Source organism: Prunus mume, linkage group LG5 (assembly GCF_029339155.1).
Source record: "Prunus mume cultivar Tortuosa linkage group LG5, ASM2933915v1, whole genome shotgun sequence".
Lineage (NCBI taxonomy): Eukaryota > Viridiplantae > Streptophyta > Magnoliopsida > Rosales > Rosaceae > Prunus > Prunus mume.
The window spans coordinates 11,732,995-11,751,466 of record NC_142702.1 but is presented as its reverse complement, the minus strand read 5'-3'; the positions used below and the strand labels follow the sequence as shown (position 1 = coordinate 11,751,466).

General features: G+C 35.7%; 3 protein-coding genes across 7 annotated transcripts; all 3 read right to left on the bottom strand.

Moving 5' to 3' along the window:
- Positions 1-333: 333 nt before the first annotated feature.
- Positions 334-2,874, bottom strand: LOC148916930 (GDSL esterase/lipase At5g03610-like). Its single transcript, XM_089053394.1, has 5 exons — positions 2,813-2,874; positions 2,493-2,701; positions 1,677-1,957; positions 782-1,088; positions 334-551 (listed from the first exon to the last, which is right to left on the bottom strand). Exons 1-5 carry the CDS (start codon positions 2,872-2,874, stop codon positions 334-336), a joined length of 1,077 nt encoding a protein of 358 aa, XP_088909520.1.
- Positions 2,875-5,592: 2,718 nt separating this feature from the next.
- Positions 5,593-8,397, bottom strand: LOC148916929 (GDSL esterase/lipase At5g03610-like). Of its 2 annotated transcripts, none has more exons than XM_089052089.1 (5): positions 8,102-8,394; positions 7,758-7,958; positions 6,952-7,226; positions 6,119-6,425; positions 5,593-5,911 (listed from the first exon to the last, which is right to left on the bottom strand). In XM_089052089.1, the coding sequence occupies exons 1-5, from the start codon at positions 8,163-8,165 to the stop codon at positions 5,694-5,696; spliced, it is 1,065 nt and encodes a 354-aa protein (XP_088908215.1). In that variant the 5' UTR covers positions 8,166-8,394; the 3' UTR covers positions 5,593-5,693. The 2 variants fall into 2 exon arrangements, with proteins under 2 accessions (XP_088908215.1, XP_088908216.1); XM_089052090.1 differs by having other exon boundaries at positions 5,873-6,007; positions 8,102-8,397.
- A 243-nt stretch (positions 8,398-8,640) lies between these two features.
- On the bottom strand, positions 8,641-12,892 carry LOC103331178 (organelle RRM domain-containing protein 1, chloroplastic). Of its 4 annotated transcripts, XR_016126914.1 has the most exons (10): positions 12,432-12,892; positions 12,252-12,349; positions 11,810-12,050; positions 11,617-11,714; positions 11,468-11,533; positions 10,080-10,169; positions 9,739-9,807; positions 9,545-9,651; positions 9,182-9,380; positions 8,641-9,150 (listed from the first exon to the last, which is right to left on the bottom strand). XR_016126914.1 is itself a non-coding variant. In XM_008233786.2 (9 exons), the coding sequence occupies exons 1-9, from the start codon at positions 12,785-12,787 to the stop codon at positions 9,291-9,293; spliced, it is 1,215 nt and encodes a 404-aa protein (XP_008232008.2). In that variant the 5' UTR covers positions 12,788-12,892; the 3' UTR covers positions 9,135-9,290. The 4 variants fall into 4 exon arrangements, 3 of the variants coding, with proteins under 3 accessions (XP_008232008.2, XP_008232009.2, XP_088908214.1); XM_008233786.2 differs by having other exon boundaries at positions 9,135-9,380; XM_008233787.2 differs by having other exon boundaries at positions 9,135-9,380; positions 10,080-10,145.
- Between the last annotated feature and the right edge of the window lie 5,580 nt (positions 12,893-18,472).

The following is an 18,472-nucleotide window of genomic DNA, read 5'->3' as shown; positions in this document are numbered from 1 at the left end:
AATATCTAATTGCATGAATAAATAAATCAAATAAAAAGCTCATCTGTTCAATATTGTAACACACTTCATTCACAATTAGTTATTAAGAAAAATTGGCATTCGAATGTACATTAATTTTCTCATGGTGAACCTCTTCAATGGATTGCGAATGCATTTTATTGAGCGTTGAAGCCCATTAAGGTTTTCTAGTATCACTTTCTTTCTTATTTAAGCTAGGTTCGCTTAAAATCATATTTTTTGAATTTAATTACTACTTCTCATATTCAAAGAAAACATTAATCAATTCTCATGCAATCCAACCTTCTAGGGGCAAAGTTTAAACTACACTATAAATCACGAACACAATTGATGAAGAGAAGGTTTTATAGCAGCATAAACTTCATGCCAACCATTCTGTGAAGGGTGTACCGTATCCCAAAAGAAAGAAACATCAGGGTTATCGCATACAATGTACTTCTCTGCACCAGTCTGATCCACACTCCCGCATGAGTATTCATTGCTCACCCCAACACAACATGGCTTTAGTGTGTTAATGTGGAATGTCGAATATCCTGCTATTAAAGAAAGAATATGATCAAATATAGACATATATACATGAGTAGGACCACCTTTATTGACCACCACCTTATAGACGTATTTAAAAATGACCCATATGGATGGTACCTACTTTATTAGAAAGGTGGTGAGCAAGGTGATGAGTAAATGTAAAACAAATAGCAAAATCCAAAAGTAATACAAGTAGAAGGGATCAATTAGCGTTCGCGGAAAAGGGATTTATTACCTTGATGATGTTTTGGGGGCTTCACTGCAGATATAAACGCATTATAGAGATCCAAGTCGACAAATGCCGAATTCTTTGTCTCCTTGTTCAACTCTTCCAACTTTTGAAGCAGAATCTGGTTGTGGAACATTGAAGCCATATTGGCAAATTCATTGCAGTTTTGATATGAAAGAAAGGAAGTTATGCTGGGAAGACATCCTAGGGGCTCTATTGTTGTAACCGCTATTTTTTGCACTCCCAAATCATGTATACGCTTCAAATCCACAGTAAGCTGCTTAATAATAGATTTAGTGAACATTGCCAAATCCTGTCATTTGGAAAATACAACGAGTGCGATCAAGTTGGTATAAAGTCTCTTCAAAATTCAATATATCATGTATGCATTTATGGACATGCCAAGAACCCCACATAGTTCGGAAACATCTAAACCCTTTAATAATCTTGTGTTTGATTAAAGTTCCCTAGAAAATGATGGAATCTTGAATTTAAATATATGCTAAAAAACAAACATAACTCCTCGAGAAAAACAAACATCATGTTATTGTTCGACAATGACATCTTGTTATAATTGATTACTGACATATGATAATTACAATACAATAACAACATATTAATTTAAAGTAGATTATCGCTTGTATAAAAATATTTATTAAGAAATGTCATTTTGATTTTTCAAAATCCATGATTTGTCTACTGTCACTAAATTATTATTGAAATTGGTGTATAAGCTCAAGTGACATTTCTATAGTTTTTTTAGAAGAAAAATTACATTACGTTAATAACTTTTTATATTAGATGTTACTTAGAAGAAATGTTAATACACCAATGTAAGAGAGTAATATAAACAACTACAAAACGCACTTACGACAATAAAACCATTAGATTAACCACTTACCTTTGTGTCGTTGCCTGGTCTACCAAAATGAGCAGCATAGTCGTTCCCCGCAACTGATACGAGAGCAATGGATGATTTAACGACGTCGTTTTTGGCATAGACTTTTTGTTGAAGCAGTTGTTCGAAAAAGTCGATTTGGGTGGTCAAGTTCGGTCCACTGACCAATGTATCGAAAACACCTGTGCCTCCAAATGCAAAGTTCATCCCAGACTCTAGTTTGGATTTCTTCACAAATTTTCTCAATGCGTAAGGCAACGGAGATCTTATGCCCAAAAAGGAAGCTGCAATTTTGCAACACGTCAAGGAGGAACAAATAAAATAAAATTTGTTCTTTTTTGTTCTTAAAGTTTTGTTAAACAATGCAGAGTTGGGTTGAGCCAGTTGGCTAGAGCAGTGAGTCCGGCCCCTGCATCTAAATTTGAATCCCCTTTCCATAAATTCAATTAATTTAGAGTAGATTTCCATTTGTATCAAAAAGATTTGGTTAAACAATAATTCAAGCAAATTAAAATTCATGCTCCCCTATAAATAAAAATAATAATTATGCCAATAGGATCCCAACCTAGTACTACTAACACAATTATATTTAAATTTTCTACATCTAAATAATATATGACGAATAAATTCATGTCAAATATTTCACATAGCATACTATAAAAACCAAAATTGAACTATGCCTCCTAATTATGCTCATTGTCGCATTTTGGTCCATGAACTTAACTACAGTTAATGGAGGATAAAATGACATTTACACCCATAAACTAACATAATTTTTTGTAAAGAGGAAAATACTCTTGAGAAAGAAAGGAAACAAACCAATATAATCAGTGAGGACACGACCATTCGAAAACCGGCCGGCCGGCTTTCCCGGAAAAGTTATCCCATAAGGTTCCTTCCATGAAGGAGACACAGATTTTCTGATATTCCCAGTATCAACATATGAGTCCCCGAAGACGAAAAGTTTCACAGAGCCATGAATGTTGTGCTGATGAAGGTGATGATGAGCTTCAAGAACTTCTGCCACCATATATCAAAAGCAATAAAAAGGACAAATAAATACAATTTTCTTTTGTCTAAAAAAAATATAAAGACTGATATCAAGAACATATATATATTTAGTTATGAAGAACTAACCTGTAAAAGTGGTGATGTATAAAAGGAAGAGACAAGAAGAGGCGATGGCGGTTTGCTTCTCCATTTGAAAGCAGAGATTTTTGGGTGTCTTGAAAGGAAAAAAATGAAAAGAAAAAGACACCGGCGTTCTTACATATGGGCATGATACAATGTACCCTGCTTAATAGCAATAGGTTTTTACAGCTTAGAAAAGGAAAAGATAAAAACGGATTCTTTTTTTGTTTGAATATTTTATTAATTTTGGTGACTTTAGTGTCATTTTCATTTTCCGTTCTATAAAAGATGGAAAACATTTATGACACCCAACAATTTCGTTGCAGCACTTGGAAAGTTTTTTATGTATCTTTTCTCATTTCATATTTTCTCGACAGTAATTCTATAACAGTGTGTTTGAATGAAGGAAATAAATTTGGAATTTTTCTAAAAGTCAAAATTTCTAAATTGGCATGAATCAATTCTCGTGTTTGGATTAAAAAAAATTTAGAAATTTAGAAATCCCAGTGAAAAAAAAAATGGAATATTGTCATAAATCCCAACTTTAAATTCTATCTAAAAGTACTTATTTCTCAAATTTCAAGATAAATTGAGTTTTTAAAAAAGATAACTTTACAAATAAAGGCTAAATTCGGTATTTTAATTCCGTCATCCCAACAAGAAACTTTACAAATTCTATAACATTAATTTCCTTCAATTTAATTTCCATCATTTATAAATTATTTTGTACTTTTTAATTTCCTGATCCAAATGCACTGTAAATAAACTTACTTCAAGGCCTAGCAATTATTATCATTTTTTTAAATCCAATTTTGCTCACTCCTTAATTATTATGATGTAGCTTAGGGTTTAAACCCTAAAAATATTTATGATGTACCTCACCCTAAACCCTAAAACACTACTGTACTTGGATAGGCCTCAATAACCAAATCATACCTTTGTTCAAGCGACCCCTTCTTACCACAAAGATACTACAACTAAGATAAATAGGCATCATGCTAACGGTGCCTAGTCCAATGAAAAAGGGTATTAACTTGCAGACTAGTAGACCTATGTTATTTGCTGTAGGGTTCATATTTTTGTTCACTATAGGAGGACTCACTGGAATAGTCCTGGCAAATTCTGGGCTACACTAGGTCATCAAGCTTTTGGTGAAGTTTTCACGCTGCTCATTTAAGTTTACAAGTCCGTATAGTCAAACCCGATCCTATGACTGGGCCTAGGCAGTTCTCCAGAGGGATATCGTCAAGACCTCTAGAGACAAGAATAGTCGAAGTGAAAGGAAGGAAATCTTTTCCCGAATCAATGATCTAGAGGGGAAACTAAGTTATGGGCTACCCCCTCAACTGTCTGATGAGGGCTATGCTAGTCTCATAGCCATCTATCTCTATAGTATCCCGCAATTTCTGCTCATTCCCGTCCTTTTCATTCTTGATAGCACATGAAAGAGACTGTTCTTGGTCCTTGGCCGTCCTTTGTCCTCTTTCGATAATACCATAGATGATATTGGTCCCGATCTTCGATTCAATCTGGGAATGGTTGTTAAAGAGACCCGTGGTAATCGTCTTTTTTTTTTCTTTATCTAAGGTCTTAGCTATCCTACTGACTTTTCTTTTTTCTTTTTCTTGTTCTTGTTGAGATACCTTAACATTGTCATTACACGCTGCTTTCCTTAGGTTAAAGAACCCGCATGACACATTGGCATTGTGTCTAAGAAAACCCCCATCCCCTTCTTAACTTTGGCAAAAGAATATATATATATATATATATATATCAATAGGCATGATATGTCCCCTAATATACTAGTAAATTGTAAAATATTAATCTAATTGTATATTAACCTAGTATGGAACTCAAATAACTGAAAAGTTAATCTATTCAATAAGACATGTTGAAATACTTCATTTTAGCTTAACTAAGACAATGTGGAATTCGAAAGTACATTACATTGTCACCAAGGTTGGTCCTGACTTTTGGGTGGCCATGGGCGATAAACTAAATGAGGCCCATTCCCTTAGTATACAATTGCAAAAAAAAGCAACAAATAAAATGATTTTACGTAGAGCATAGAGTGCGTAAATAAGGATTTTACGATAAACAATTATAGAGCATAATCCTACCTGGTCAATTATAAAGCAGAGTCTAAGTCTCTTAACAGCAAAGTCATTGTCTGTGTATAATTTGGAAATTGAAAAAATAGTTTGATGGATAGGAACAAATATACTCATGTTCCTCCCCTCTTGGTCACCATCAATCTCAAAGACAATTTGTGAGCTTTTTAGTATGAGATTGATTCTTAGGGTCACAATATGATATGAGAAAAAAATGATGAGGGAAATTGAAAATAATGGGTGGATTGAAGAGAGATGGGGAAAACGGAGAAAAATATGGTGATGGATTATTATGAGATGGGTGGATTAAATAGAGTTCTTCCATGGAGAAACTAACTAGGAGAGGAATCGTCTTCCTCAAGCACATGTTGTTTCTGTTTCTGCATGGGAAAAGAAAAAATCTTCTGGGAAGAGGAAACGAAGGAACCTAATTTAATCGCGTGTTGTTTCTGTTTTTTATTATTATAATAATAAATTGGACAATAGTATATATATATATATATATATATATATAAATTTGGGGCCCCTTAATTGGAGGCCCATGGCCAAGGCCCCTCTCGCCCACCCCCAAGTCTGACTCTGACTGTCACTGTAGCTTGTTGTGGATGTGTTTTCAAATTTTTTTTTAATACACAAAGAAGATATGCGAATGCATATTTATTAAGCGTGGATGCTAATTAAGGTTTTATATAGATAACTTTATATCTTATCTTTTATACCATTATGATATATTGGGTAAACCAACCCTCTAGGGCCAATATTTAAACTACACAATAAATCACAAATACAATTGATGAAGAGAAGATTTTATAGCGGAATAAACTTCATGCCAGCCATTCTGCGAAGGGTGAATCGTGTCCCAAAAGAAAGAAAGTTTGGGCTTATCACATACAATGTACTTCTTTGCTCCACTCTCATCCACACTCCCACATGAGTATTCCTTGCTCACCCCAACACAACACGGCTTCAGTGGATTAATCTGGAGTGTCGAGTATCCTGCTATCCGAAAATGAGTTCAAGTAGTACATGAGTTCACATTTCTTGACCACCTTACATACAGATAAGGGGGATCCACATAAGCGGTACCAACCTCTATTAGAAAAGTGGTGAGTAAGGTGATGAATAAATGTGACATATCCGAAAGTAATACGAGTAGAAAGGACAAAATTACAGTTCATTACAAAGAGTTAATTAATTAATTACCTTGATGGTGTTTTGGGAGCATAATTGCAGACAGAGATGCGTTATAAAGATCCAAGATTACAAATGAAGATTTCTTAGTCTCCTTGTTCAACTCTTCAACTTTTTGACGCAAAATCTGGTTATGGAAAATTGAAACCAAATTGGCAACTTCACTACAATTCTGATATGAAAGAAATGAAGTCATGCGGGGCAGACATCCCAGGGGCCCTATTGCTGTAACAGCTATTTTTCTCACTCCCAACCCATGTATACGCTCTAGATCCACAGCAAGCTGCTTAATAATGGATTTGGTGGCCGCTGCGAAATCCTGTCATTTGGAAGATACGAATGCCATCAAGTTAGTATCAAGTCACCTCACAATGCAATATATCATGTATGTATAATGTATATTTATGGCCATGCTATGAACCTTAAAATGATATATCATAGTTCAAAAACATTTGAGAACAATGGTTATATGAGTTTTCTTTAAGCGTTCCAACACTCTATGAATGCCCATCATGTTATCAATGACATCTGGTTATTATTGACAAGGAACATAAGATAATTGCGCGGTATAATAATAGTTAAGTAAAATTTTAGAAATATCACATGAATTCATATGTTATTTTTCATTTTTTACATTAAAGAAAAACTTAAGAGATGTCATCTCGATTTTTCAAAATCCATGATTTGGCTCCATATGTTAACTCTGTTACAGAATCTATTAAGGAAAATCATTGTGTTGTACACATGTCTCACTTAAATTATTAAAGAAAAAAAAAAAAAAGCTTTCCGACTTGCCTACATTGCATGCATGTCAACAAACAGATAGAGTTAGCTTAACCACTTACCTCAGTGTGGTTGCCAAAATAAGCAGCGTAGTCGTTACCCGCAACTGATACGAGAGCAATGGACGAGTTACTGACGTCGTTTTTGGTACTATAGAGTTTTTGTTCAAGCAGCTGTTGGAAAAAGTCGATTTGGGTGGTCAAGTTTGGTCCACCAAACACTGTATCAAAAACACCTGTCCCTCCATATGCAAAGTTCATCCCAGACTCTAGTTTTGATTTCTTCACAAATTTTCTCAATGCGTAAGGCACTGGAGAGTTTATGCCCATAAAGGAAGCTGCAATACATTGCAGCATCTCAGAGAGGCATTTCATAAAACAAAATTAAAATAAAATAAAATAGAGACCAAGTCATGCACTCACAATCCCAATCTAGTAGTACAATTTGAGGTGTATTTTCGAGGGTGTAAAGCCACTTTAACATTCTCTTTACATCTCCGAAAGGTGTACTTATAGTTTTTGCTCCAATGGTGAATACGTAAATCCAAAGATATATATTTGATTTTCTTGTCTAAATTCGTTTTTGTGTTTTTGGGTTTTTTTTTTTTTTTTTTTGTTAACTTTATAAAATTTATTTTATGCATGTTAGTTTAATTTATTTTTCCAAATAAATAGAATTAAAAATTTTATATAATATATATTTGAATTGTCCATGTTTAAACAATATATGAAGAGTAATTTCTTGTCAAATATTTCACATGTAAACATACTAGAAAAAGTAAAATTCAACTATAGAGGCAAACATACACTCATAATCTAACATATATTTTTGGACTGAGGAAAATACTCTTAAGAGAGAGAAAATGAACCTATATAATCAGTGAGCACGAAACCATCTGAAAATCGACCAGCTGGCTTTCCCGGAAAATTGATGCCATAAGGTTCCTTCCATGAAGCAGACACAGATTTTCCAGTATTTCCAGTATCAACATATGAATCCCCGAAAACGAAAAGCTTCATAGAACCATGACGATTATGACGATGGTGGTGATGATGTGCTTCAAGAACTTCTGCCATTATATATCAAAGGCAATAAGGGACAAAGAGTAAATATGACAATATAAATACATTTTTCTTTGTCTAAATAATAATTTGTGGCTACAATTAATATATGATTATCAAGAACATGTATATTTGTTTTTGTAGCACTAACCTGTAAACGTGGCGATGTATAAAAGGAAGAAACAAGAAGAGGCTATGGCTGTTTGCTTCTCCATTTAAAAGCAGAGATTTCGGATGTGTTGAAAAATAAAGAACTATATGATATGAAGTGATATTGTGGGTGGAAGAAACTGGCAGTCTTATATAGACTCTTTAGATTTCTTATATATATATATATATATATATGAGTATTATACAAAGCAATCGGTTAGGTTTTATAGCTTAGAAAAGGGGCTCGCGAAAATGTGTAGGTTATCATGACTAAAATTAAGTGAAATGCGGGCAAATACATAGATTCTAAATGCAAAGGCTGTGAATCCCCATAATATAATTCACCCCCTTTTAACTTTGGTGACATTATTAATACTATTTCCATTTGAGGAATTTTCCGTTCTATAAACGTTTCTGAAATTCAACAATTTTGTTGCAACACTTGGAAAGTTGTGTATCTTTTCTAAATTTTGTGACCTTATTGGTACTATTTTCTCTATAATAAAAAATAATAATTATAGTATCCATAAATAAACTTACTTCAAAGCCAAACAAATTATTTTGATTTAAAGTCTTCATAGCTTGAGCAGATGAAATGAGTGAAATGTCACCCCATTTAGAGTTTGAATCATGAATGATCCCTGAATTTTTCAAAAGTCTTCATTTGAGTCCTCAAACTTTTAAAACAATGAATGTGGTCCTTAAATAGTCATCTACCCGGTTTGACTCTCGATGCTATTGGCCTGCATTATTGGCCTGCATTCTGTGAGGGCCTGCCTGGAGCCTTACATCGTTATCCTGGCCCAAATGGGAGGAGAAATGAGATCACTCTCTAGCTTGTGGTGGCCACTTGGGCCATATTTTAGAAGGGAAAATGCACAAGGAGCCAACAGCTGAACGCCGCAGTGCTGCATTTTAGGACTGGAGATCTCACTTCAGAAAAATAGCGGATCTTAGGATGGTTTAAGAGCACTTGGGCACACTTCCTTGGTAGCCGGTTGTTAGGGGAAAGTTCTACCCATAGGCTCTTGACATTGCAGCAGAAAATATGTAGGTCAATTCTTTGAAGATGCAAAAATATTGTGGTACTGACAAAGTTCCTTATATGAACTCAATGTCAATATTTAGGATGCTGGTCACAAAATAATTCAATTCTTACTGACAAATCTCTCTAGAACCTTCTCTCTCTTTCATCTGGTTGCTGGTCTGCTCTGACCCCTGCTGTATCTTGGCGGGCTAGTCTTGGCAACATCAACAACTATCATCCAGCCATTAATGATCTGCAAGAATCATCAACAAAAAATAGGCTAAGCTTTCCTCTTCAGAGTGTTGGATCTGTTTTATAAACATGTAAAACATGTAAACCAAAGACAAGAAAGACTACGCCTACGTGTTTGATTTATTCGAATCAGTTTATAAAAATGAAAAGCATGTTGAAACTTGCCTTGCCATTCATCTCTCTGAGTGCTGCACTAGCAGCTTCCTCTGTGGTGTATTCTATGAATGCATAACCTTTGGACCTTTTAGAAATTTTGTCCATTATTATTTTTACTGTTGAGGCAAACATTTAATTAGAATGAGCATATACTGCCATCAAATTGAAAACCCCATTTTATGCTTTAAAAAAAAGTGCAGTACCTTCAACAAGCTCACCAAAGCCTTCAAATGCTGCTCGGAGGGTTTTCTCAGATGTATAAAATGATAGGCCTGTTCAGAAACTAAAATATTTTTAGCAATTTCAAGTGAATATGCAATGAGAGGGAAAAAGAAGCTACACATATTGAAGAATATCGAGATCTTTTGAAAAATTAAAACGGATAACTCTAGTAAAGAGTTAAAACATAGTTAGCATTACAGGGGTATTTTTGATTGTCTATTTGAAAATATTAGGCTTCCAAAGAATCAGATTAACAAGCAAGCAATTATATGTAAATAAAAGAACATCAATGTTTCACATCAGAATAAAAGTTGCAACATACCAGTAACAAAAAGTTTCTTTGTTTTTGTCGGGGTTGTTTCACTTGCCTCTCCAGATGTCGACAGATCTGTAGAACTCTGCAAATTATTACCTGAGAAACACATATTCATAACAAATTGACATTGTTTACAGGTGGAACCTACTGCTGTAATGGTTAGCATTGGTGCCATTAAATAGAAACGGACCTGAATAATGTTGGATAAAAACAACTATCATTGCACTCTTAGAAAGAAAATTTAAAAAAAAAAATCATAATACTTTGTAATTACGAATACTAATTTCAGGTTGTTAACAACCCATTTCATGTTCCTTCAGGAATCTTTAACTACATATAAACCATCAGCAATAAACAAAAATGACTGAGGTGAAATTTTTTTATTGAAATCACTAATAAATCCGGGTTTCCTACTACTTGATAAACATGGTACAAAATATGGCATCCTTTAGTGCAAGGGATCAGGAATAAAGCTAATAATTTAACAGAAAACTATAGTTCAACACACGTCAAGCTCCATCAGTTTATCAGATCTACCAAGCCTCTTCCCAAATATTTAAGAATTGTTAAGGAATGAGTAACCAAAATGATGTATTGAAGAACTCTATACGAAAAAATATTCAGGACCAGGAACCCATGACCTGTTATCCGCTGAATCTGTTCTTTCTATGATCAGTAACAGGTCTCTTCTGACAATTATTGGCAAAACTCCAAGACTTTCACACACCATGAAATCAAGCTCTTTCTATTTTTACATTCCAGGATGTGTAATATTTACCTTTGAAATGAGGTTTGCATCATCTCATGGTGTCAGATAACCTACAAATTCGGCTGTAGCAATTATTTCCTTCAGCTTTCTCCTTGTGGTTAATCTCATTTACACCATTTTCTGCCCATATCAAAATTCAAAATATTCCTATGTTTGCGGGATTATGTGATTTCTATTGCAAGGTCATACACCTTCACAATCTTAACAATTGCTCTGAAAATCTTCTTGTGTTATACATTATCAAAGTCTTCCCAATTCCTATTCATTTGTTGACCAAGGAACAAAGTCATCTGGGCATCGATCCACATAACCTTCTAAGTCCAACCTTTTGGACTAAAATTACAATGACACATTTAAATTTTTCAACAAGTAGTAAGAAACAATTCTCTATGGATATCAAAAGTTACTCAAGAAATTTATATATTGCTCTATAAGTTATCTCGTCAGTGACATTGCTCTCTGAAGTTGAAAAGAAGACATTCGGTTTGCAACATCAGTTTAAAATCAGTTTAAAAGGCATTCAAATCAAGAAGCAAAGCCTAACCATTACATCTGATTCTAAGACAATAACCATAAGTAGATATTATTCAAGAAAGATCTTATAAAAGTTAGAAGAGGAGAAAACCTCCATAATCTTTGTTCTCCGACTCCCAATTCTTGTCAGGCTCAACAGATAAAACACCAGGAACACCTGCAGCATATAGGATCATTAGTCCTCAAGAAGACAATTGTTAACACAAATGTGGCATAGAGAAACTAAGAGCATACACTAACCAGCTACTTCCCGTGCACACTCTTCATCAAGTTCACAACAGAACCCAAAGTTAGATTGCCAGGAAACATGATAAATACACATTTGTGCATCCTTCTCACTACCAAAAGAGCAAAATACAGTACCATACCAATTAGAAAAAACAAAGTAGTTTAAGAACGCAAACAGAATTGATGCTCAGAATCTAAGACTTACTTCCCCAAGACCTTTGTTAGTATCTGAGCATAATAATCAACCATTTGTGCCTTTGTAACAACCCCAATGCTGGGTTTATCCATTCGAACGAGCCACCTTTTGGTGTTGGAAAGAGGAAATAAGAAAGTACTTCCACTTTGAAGGTAAGACATAAAACCTGATTGAACATTTGGTGGACTATAATCCTTTTTTGCAGAACTATAATCCGGGTCAGGCTTAACCGATAAAACCCCCGGTAAACCTACATAAATTACATACAAATAATTAAGTCATTCAACAACATTAGCAATAACGAATGACCAAACCTCATAAAAGTTCATTATCTCTTCAAACAGAACATCTCAGAAGCACTCATTTCATGACAATCAAAAAAGAACACAAACATCCAGTCTGTAGCAAAAACCAATTCAATAAAACATCAGTGAAAATGATATAACTTTACATGCGAGCTTGTGGGAAGTTTCTTCCTCAATATCACAGCAAAAGCCAAAATGGGTATCCCAAGAAGCATCGTATATACATATTTGAGCATCCTTCTCACTGAAAACAAAAACATTAAAACACAATTCAGGCGAAAATCTAAGCAATGCCATATTGGAGAAAGAATTTATAGCATACCCACTTGCCCAAAACACTTTGAAGGGTTTTAACATAGTATTCAATAACTTCTTGTTTTGAATTGACCCCTTGTGGAGGAGCCTCCATGAGCACAATCCAGTGGCGTTTGTCACTGGAAGTGGAAGATAGAGGAAGAGAAGTGGAAGGTGTCGCTGTTGTTGATGTTGAAGCTGCACATGTGTTAACTGAGAAACAACTACAAGAACTGTGAGAAACAGAAGAAAAAGTAAATGGGTTCTTATGGGTTGGTGAGATGGGGAATCTGAGGCTCGTAGTGGAGGTTTGGGACTGGGTTTTGCGAGGTTTCAGTGAGAATTTTGTGGATACGATGAATGTTGGGGAGGGAGACAGAGACTCCATGGCTGCCTGCTATGGGTTTATTTTCATGAGTAGAGGAACTGGCGCTCTCTTTGCAGCAGCTGCATAATCCTCTGCTTATCTATTGTCTAATCAGACAAATCTGCTGTAGCAATTTTATTCATTTATTTATTCCTTATCAATAACATTCCATATTCTTATTACTTTTAACAATTTCAATAATAAATTTGTACAAGTCCCTTCTAAAGATTCAGTTCATGCCCCCGGCCCCTTCTCTCCCAAAAAATATTTTATAACCGTTTTTACTTTGAGGGTCCACTCTCCTCTCCTCTCTTCCTTCCCTCTCTCCTTCCCTTATTTGTCTTTATTTTGTAATGACTTTTCCTCTACTTATCACAGGCGGATGCGTCTCGGCATTAGATCTTCACCTGCATTTCAATGTCGAATCTCTAACACAATCTTTTTTGTGGGTTCTTCATGTTTGGAATAAGTCGCAGAGACTATCTAGGTTTTTTGCTTAGTTTTCACTCTCATTTTAGAGTAATGCTATTTAGACACACAAGCTGACCACCTTATGTGGCAACTGATGTGTCATGTCATATCAATTAATGAATGTTGTCATGTGTCTTCTATTTTTTATTTATTCTTTTTTCAATAATCCTTAAAAAAAACTGAAAAAACAAAAGTAAAAAACCATAACATCCCTGGTAAGTGGCCTCACATATGTTCTCAACTATTCCTCGCATCTCCACATCACTCCCTTCCTCTATTGTTGCTACACTGTGATAGGAGTATCGCTGGAACGTGGATGTGATAGGAGTATCGCGTCTCCACAGCACTCCCTTCTTAATATAGGTGAATCCTAAATTTTACCCAGGTATATAATATTTATATATATGAATATTTTGGTAGTCCTTGGAATGGGTTGTTAATCCTTCCAAGGTCAGTTGCTTTGTCTCAGCCATACAATACTAAATAAGCAAGATGTAGAAACCATGTTGCATGAGGGATTGCTTATTTAATGTTAGCGAGATCCTAGCTTAATTAGGATATTTATTTCCTAGTTTATTAGGATTATATTTCTTTTCTTTTTGTACAAATATTGTGTAATTAGGTTTTTATCTTGTTTCCTAATTTGACCCTACTAGGGTTACATCCTTGTACTATAAATACTTTCTTTTGGAGAATGAAATATACCCTGAAAAATATTCTACCCATATTGTTTGACTTGGTATCAGAGCCAGGTTTTCTAGTGACCTGTGTATTATGCCCACCCATGTTCTATCCCCATTTTTTTTTTCTCTACCTATGCCGTGTGTGCCCTCTTAGGTTTATGTGTTGTGTTGTAGTGTTCGTGCCTCTATTGTGTTCGTGTCATTCCTGTGTTCGTGCATCTGCCGTATTTGTGCCTTTGCTGTGTTCCGCTGTGTACTCTGCGATGTTTGTGCCTATCTTCTTGCATCTACCGTATTTGTGCCTCTGCTGTGTTCCGTTGTATACTCTGTCGTGATCTGTTGAGTTTCTGCTGCAATCATGGGTGATAACTCTATTGTTGGTGTTGTTGCTACAGCCTCTACAAATTCGTGTGTTTCTGATTCTATTCCATGTACTGGCTCTAATACTTGGATAATTGACACTGGTGCTTCTGATCATATGACTTATGATGCTAAATTTTTTGATGAGTTGTCTAGTAACACCCGTGACCCATACATAACTAGTGCTAATGGCTTGCCCTCTCCAATTACTGGTGAGGGCACAATCTCTCTCACTCTTACTCTGTCCTTGTCTCGTGCGTTACTAGTTCCCAATATCCATTGTAACTTGTTATCTATTGGTCGATTACTTGATACACTTAATGCTTCTGCTAGTTTCTATCCTACGCATTGCTTTTTTCGGGATCTCAAGACTCACGAGACGATTGGGCATGGTAAATAGATAGTGGGGTTATATTATTTGACATTGTCTTCTGCACTAGTTTGTGATCGTGTCGTTAATACTGTTCAAAGTGGCAGTGTCAAAGACAAACAACAAATTTGGTTATGGCATCGTCGCTTAGGACACCCGTCATTTGGCTACTTTAAGCGTCTGTTTCCATCTTTATTCCACTCTTGTGATGAGTCCAGTGTTAAGTGTGAGACATGTATTTTGGCCAAGAGTCATCGCACTGTATTTTCTTTGAGTGACAGTAAAGCTGCAAAGCCTTTTGATTTAGTGCATTCTTATGTGTGGGGTCCGGCTCATGTTACTTCGAACGGGTTTCGTTGGTTTGTCACATTTATTGATGATTGTACCCGACTCACTGGGGTTTTCTTGTTGAAAAATAAACATGATGTTGCTTCCATCCTTCTAAAGTTCTGTACTATGGTGTCTACTCAGTTTCATGCTCAGGTCAAAGTATTCCAGACTGATAACGGAGGTGAATATGTGAATAACACTTTGGCATCTTTCTTCCTTGCTCAAGGTATTATTCACCAAATGACAACCCCATTTACTCCTCAGCAGAATGGTGTGTCTGAACGCAAGAATCGTCAGTTACTTGAAATTGCTCGTTCTCTTATATTGGATATGTCTGTTCCCCATTATCTTTGAGGGCATGCTGTTTTATCTGTTGCATATTTGATTAATCATACTCCTAGTCGAGTTCCTGATTTCAAGACTCCACATGATGTGTTTAGTGACCATGTTTCCCCTATCTCAGTCTCCAAGTTGCCCCTAAAGTTTTTGGGTGTGTTGCCTATGTTCATGTCTACTCTCATCAACGGAGTAAACTTGATCCTTGTGCTCTGCGATGTGTCTTTATTGGTTACTCTTCTACTCAAAAAGGTTATAAGTGTTATCATCTACCTACTCAGAAGGTGCATGTTACTTTGGACATGACTTTCCATGAATAAGTGCCCTATTATGTCTCTCATTCCTCTCCAATTCAGGGGGAGAGGGGGAGAGAATTGGAGAGTCTTGGATTGGAGAATGATGTGTTTGAAGATACTGCTCTCAAGAAGGAAACAACTTGTCGCACTGAACCAAGTGACCGGTTGCCCATATCTAAATATTGAACTTGTGGTTCCTGTGAAGAAATGAGTGATCACCCTTTGGAATCGACCAGTCGCCCATATTTGGAGATGAAGCAGGTGCTCTCGGTGTCGAATGACCATACACCGACATGTGACCGGTCTCAGATTCGAAAATAATGACAGGATTCTTATATGGATGAGTTCAATGCAATACCCCCCTCTGCCCTACCAGTGCCCCAATTTACTCTTGATAATGAATCAAGTGAGGTAATTTCTAATGATCTATATGTGTCAACTTATCAGTTACCCATACAAAAAACTCGTGGGAAACCTAAAGTACAATATTCTCCTGATATACATGTCAAGTCTAAATATCCCATTAGTCATTATGTGTCAACTCATCGTTTGTCTAAGTCATATGCATCATATTTGTGTCAATTATCTAGTGTATGTGTGCCAACTAAGCTGCAGGATGCTTTATCTAACCCCAAATGGATGGATGCCCTGAATTTTGAAATGGATGCCTTGATCAAGAATAAAATATGGGATTTAGTTCCTTTGCCACGAGGGAAGAAAGCTGTTGGATGCAAATAGGTGTTTACTTTGAAGCATAAAGTTGATGGTTCCATTGACCGTTACAAGGCTAGATTGGTAGCAAAGGGTTATACTCAGACCTATGGAGTGGATTATTTGGAGACCTTTGCTCCAGTGGCAAAGCTCAATACTATGCGTGTACTATTGTCCCTGGCTGCCAACCGCGACTGGCCCTTATTAAAATTCGATGTCAAAAATGTGTTTCTACATGGTGACCTCAAAGAGGAAATTTACATGGATCTCCCTCCTAGTATTCCTGTAACCTCTAAGGAAGGTGTTGTGTGTAAGCTGCGGAAGTCTATATATGGATTGAAGCAGTCTCCAAGAGCGTAGTTTGGGAAATTTGCAGCATCTATGAAGAAATTTGGGTATGTGCAAAGTAACTCAGACCATACTTTGTTTCTAAAGCGTCATAAAGGTAAATTGATAGCTTTAATTATTTATGTTGATAATATGATTGTGATTGGAGATGATCAAGCAGAAATGCAAAATCTTCATAAGTATCTAGCTTCCGAGTTTGAGATGAAGTCATTGGGTGATTTGAAGTACTTTCTTGGGATTGAAGTTGCCAGATCTAAACATGGTATCTTTCTGTCTCAAAGAACGTATATTTTGGATTTACCTACAGAGACTGGAATGTTGGATTATAAACCAATTTATACTCCTAGTGAACAGAATCATAAGTTGGGGTTGTATCCTGATCAAGTCCCTACAGATAAAGAGCGTTATCAACGACTTGTGGGGAAATTGATTTATTTATCTCATACACGTCCTGATATTGCATATGCAGTTAGTGTAGTGAGTCAGTTTATGCATTCTCCTAGTGAAGATCATATGGGTGCTGTGATGCGCATCTTAAGGTATTTTAAAGTAACTCCTGGAAAAGGATTAATGTTTTGCAAGTATGGTCATACAAATGTGGAAGGGTATACGGATGCTGATTTGGCTGGTTCAGTCACTGATAGACATTCTACGTCTGGGTATTTCACATTTGTTGGTGGTAATCTTGTTACTTGGAGGAGTGAAAAAGCAAAAAGTGGTGTCTAGGTCTAGTGCCGAGGCTGAGTACCGTGGGATGGCTCAAGGTGTGTGTGAGTTACTATGGTTGAGAAGATTGTTGAGAGATCTTGGGTTTGGACCTCGGAAACCCATAGATTTTTATTGTGATAATAAAGCTACAATTGCAATTGCGCATAACCCTGTGCAACATGATCATACAAAGCACGTGGAGGTTGATCAACATTTTGTTAAAGAGAAGTTGGATGCTGAAATTATTTCTTTTCCGTTTATATCATCCGAGTATCCACTGGCAGATGTTCTTACGAAAGCTGTGTCTACTACAATCTTTCTCAACTCGCTTGACAAGTTGGGCATGCGTGACATCTTTGCTCCAGTTTATTAGGATTATATTTCTTTCCTTTTTGTACAGATATTGTGTAATTAGGTTTTTATCTTGTTTTCTAGTTTGACCATACTAGGGTTACATCCTTGTACTATAAATACTTTCTTTTGGAGAATGAAATATACCCTGAAAAATATTCTACCCATATTGTTTGACTTTTAAGTAGCCAACTTTGTTCTTGTCTATCATAATTGTTCTTGTATAAGTGCTCTTAAATTACATACACATATATACAATCTTAAATTAATTGGTATTATACTACATATGTATTACAGGAAGTTTATATTAATATTTGGAATTATTTACAGTGGAAGAATCTTCAAGAAGCCATTCAAATTTGGAGATGAGTGAAGAAAATGATGAGGTTGAGATTGGTGAGACTAGACTGGAGAATACAATGAGCCCAGGAGAAACAACATAAGAACCTAAGGTAAATATGATTTTTAACACAGCTGATGAGGTGCTTGATTATTATAAAAAAAATATGCAAATCAAGTAGGTTTCCCAATAAAGAAAAGATCATCGAAGAAAGGAGATTGTGGGGAGTTGAAATATGTGACTTTATCATGTTCTCGATCAGGGATCCCACAAAGTACTGCAAGCAATGTCCTAAAGCTATATCCAAGCATAAAATGCAATTGAAAGGCTCAACTTAGGGCATGTATATGCTTAGATGGAAGGTGGAAAGTGAACTCAGTCAAACTCTATCATAATCATGGA

Coding starts and splice junctions, on each gene's coding strand:
- LOC103331178 (XM_008233786.2), bottom strand. CDS start 12,787: ATGGAGTCTCTGTCTCCCTCCCCAACATTCATCGTATCCACAAAATTC. Junction 12,350..12,431: donor CTTCAAAGTGTTTTGGGCAA/GTGGGTATGCTA, acceptor TTTTGTTTTCAG/TGAGAAGGATGCTCAAATAT. Junction 9,808..10,079: donor AAAGAAACTTTTTGTTACTG/GTATGTTGCAAC, acceptor GTTTCTGAACAG/GCCTATCATTTTATACATCT.
- LOC148916930 (XM_089053394.1), bottom strand. CDS start 2,874: ATGGAGAAGCAAACCGCCATCGCCTCTTCTTGTCTCTTCCTTTTATAC. Junction 1,089..1,676: donor GACCAGGCAACGACACAAAG/GTAAGTGGTTAA, acceptor TCCAAATGACAG/GATTTGGCAATGTTCACTAA. Junction 552..781: donor GCCCCCAAAACATCATCAAG/GTAATAAATCCC, acceptor CTTTAATAGCAG/GATATTCGACATTCCACATT.
- LOC148916929 (XM_089052089.1), bottom strand. CDS start 8,165: ATGGAGAAGCAAACAGCCATAGCCTCTTCTTGTTTCTTCCTTTTATAC. Junction 7,959..8,101: donor ATACATCGCCACGTTTACAG/GTTAGTGCTACA, acceptor ATATAATGGCAG/AAGTTCTTGAAGCACATCAT. Junction 5,912..6,118: donor GCTCCCAAAACACCATCAAG/GTAATTAATTAA, acceptor TTCGGATAGCAG/GATACTCGACACTCCAGATT.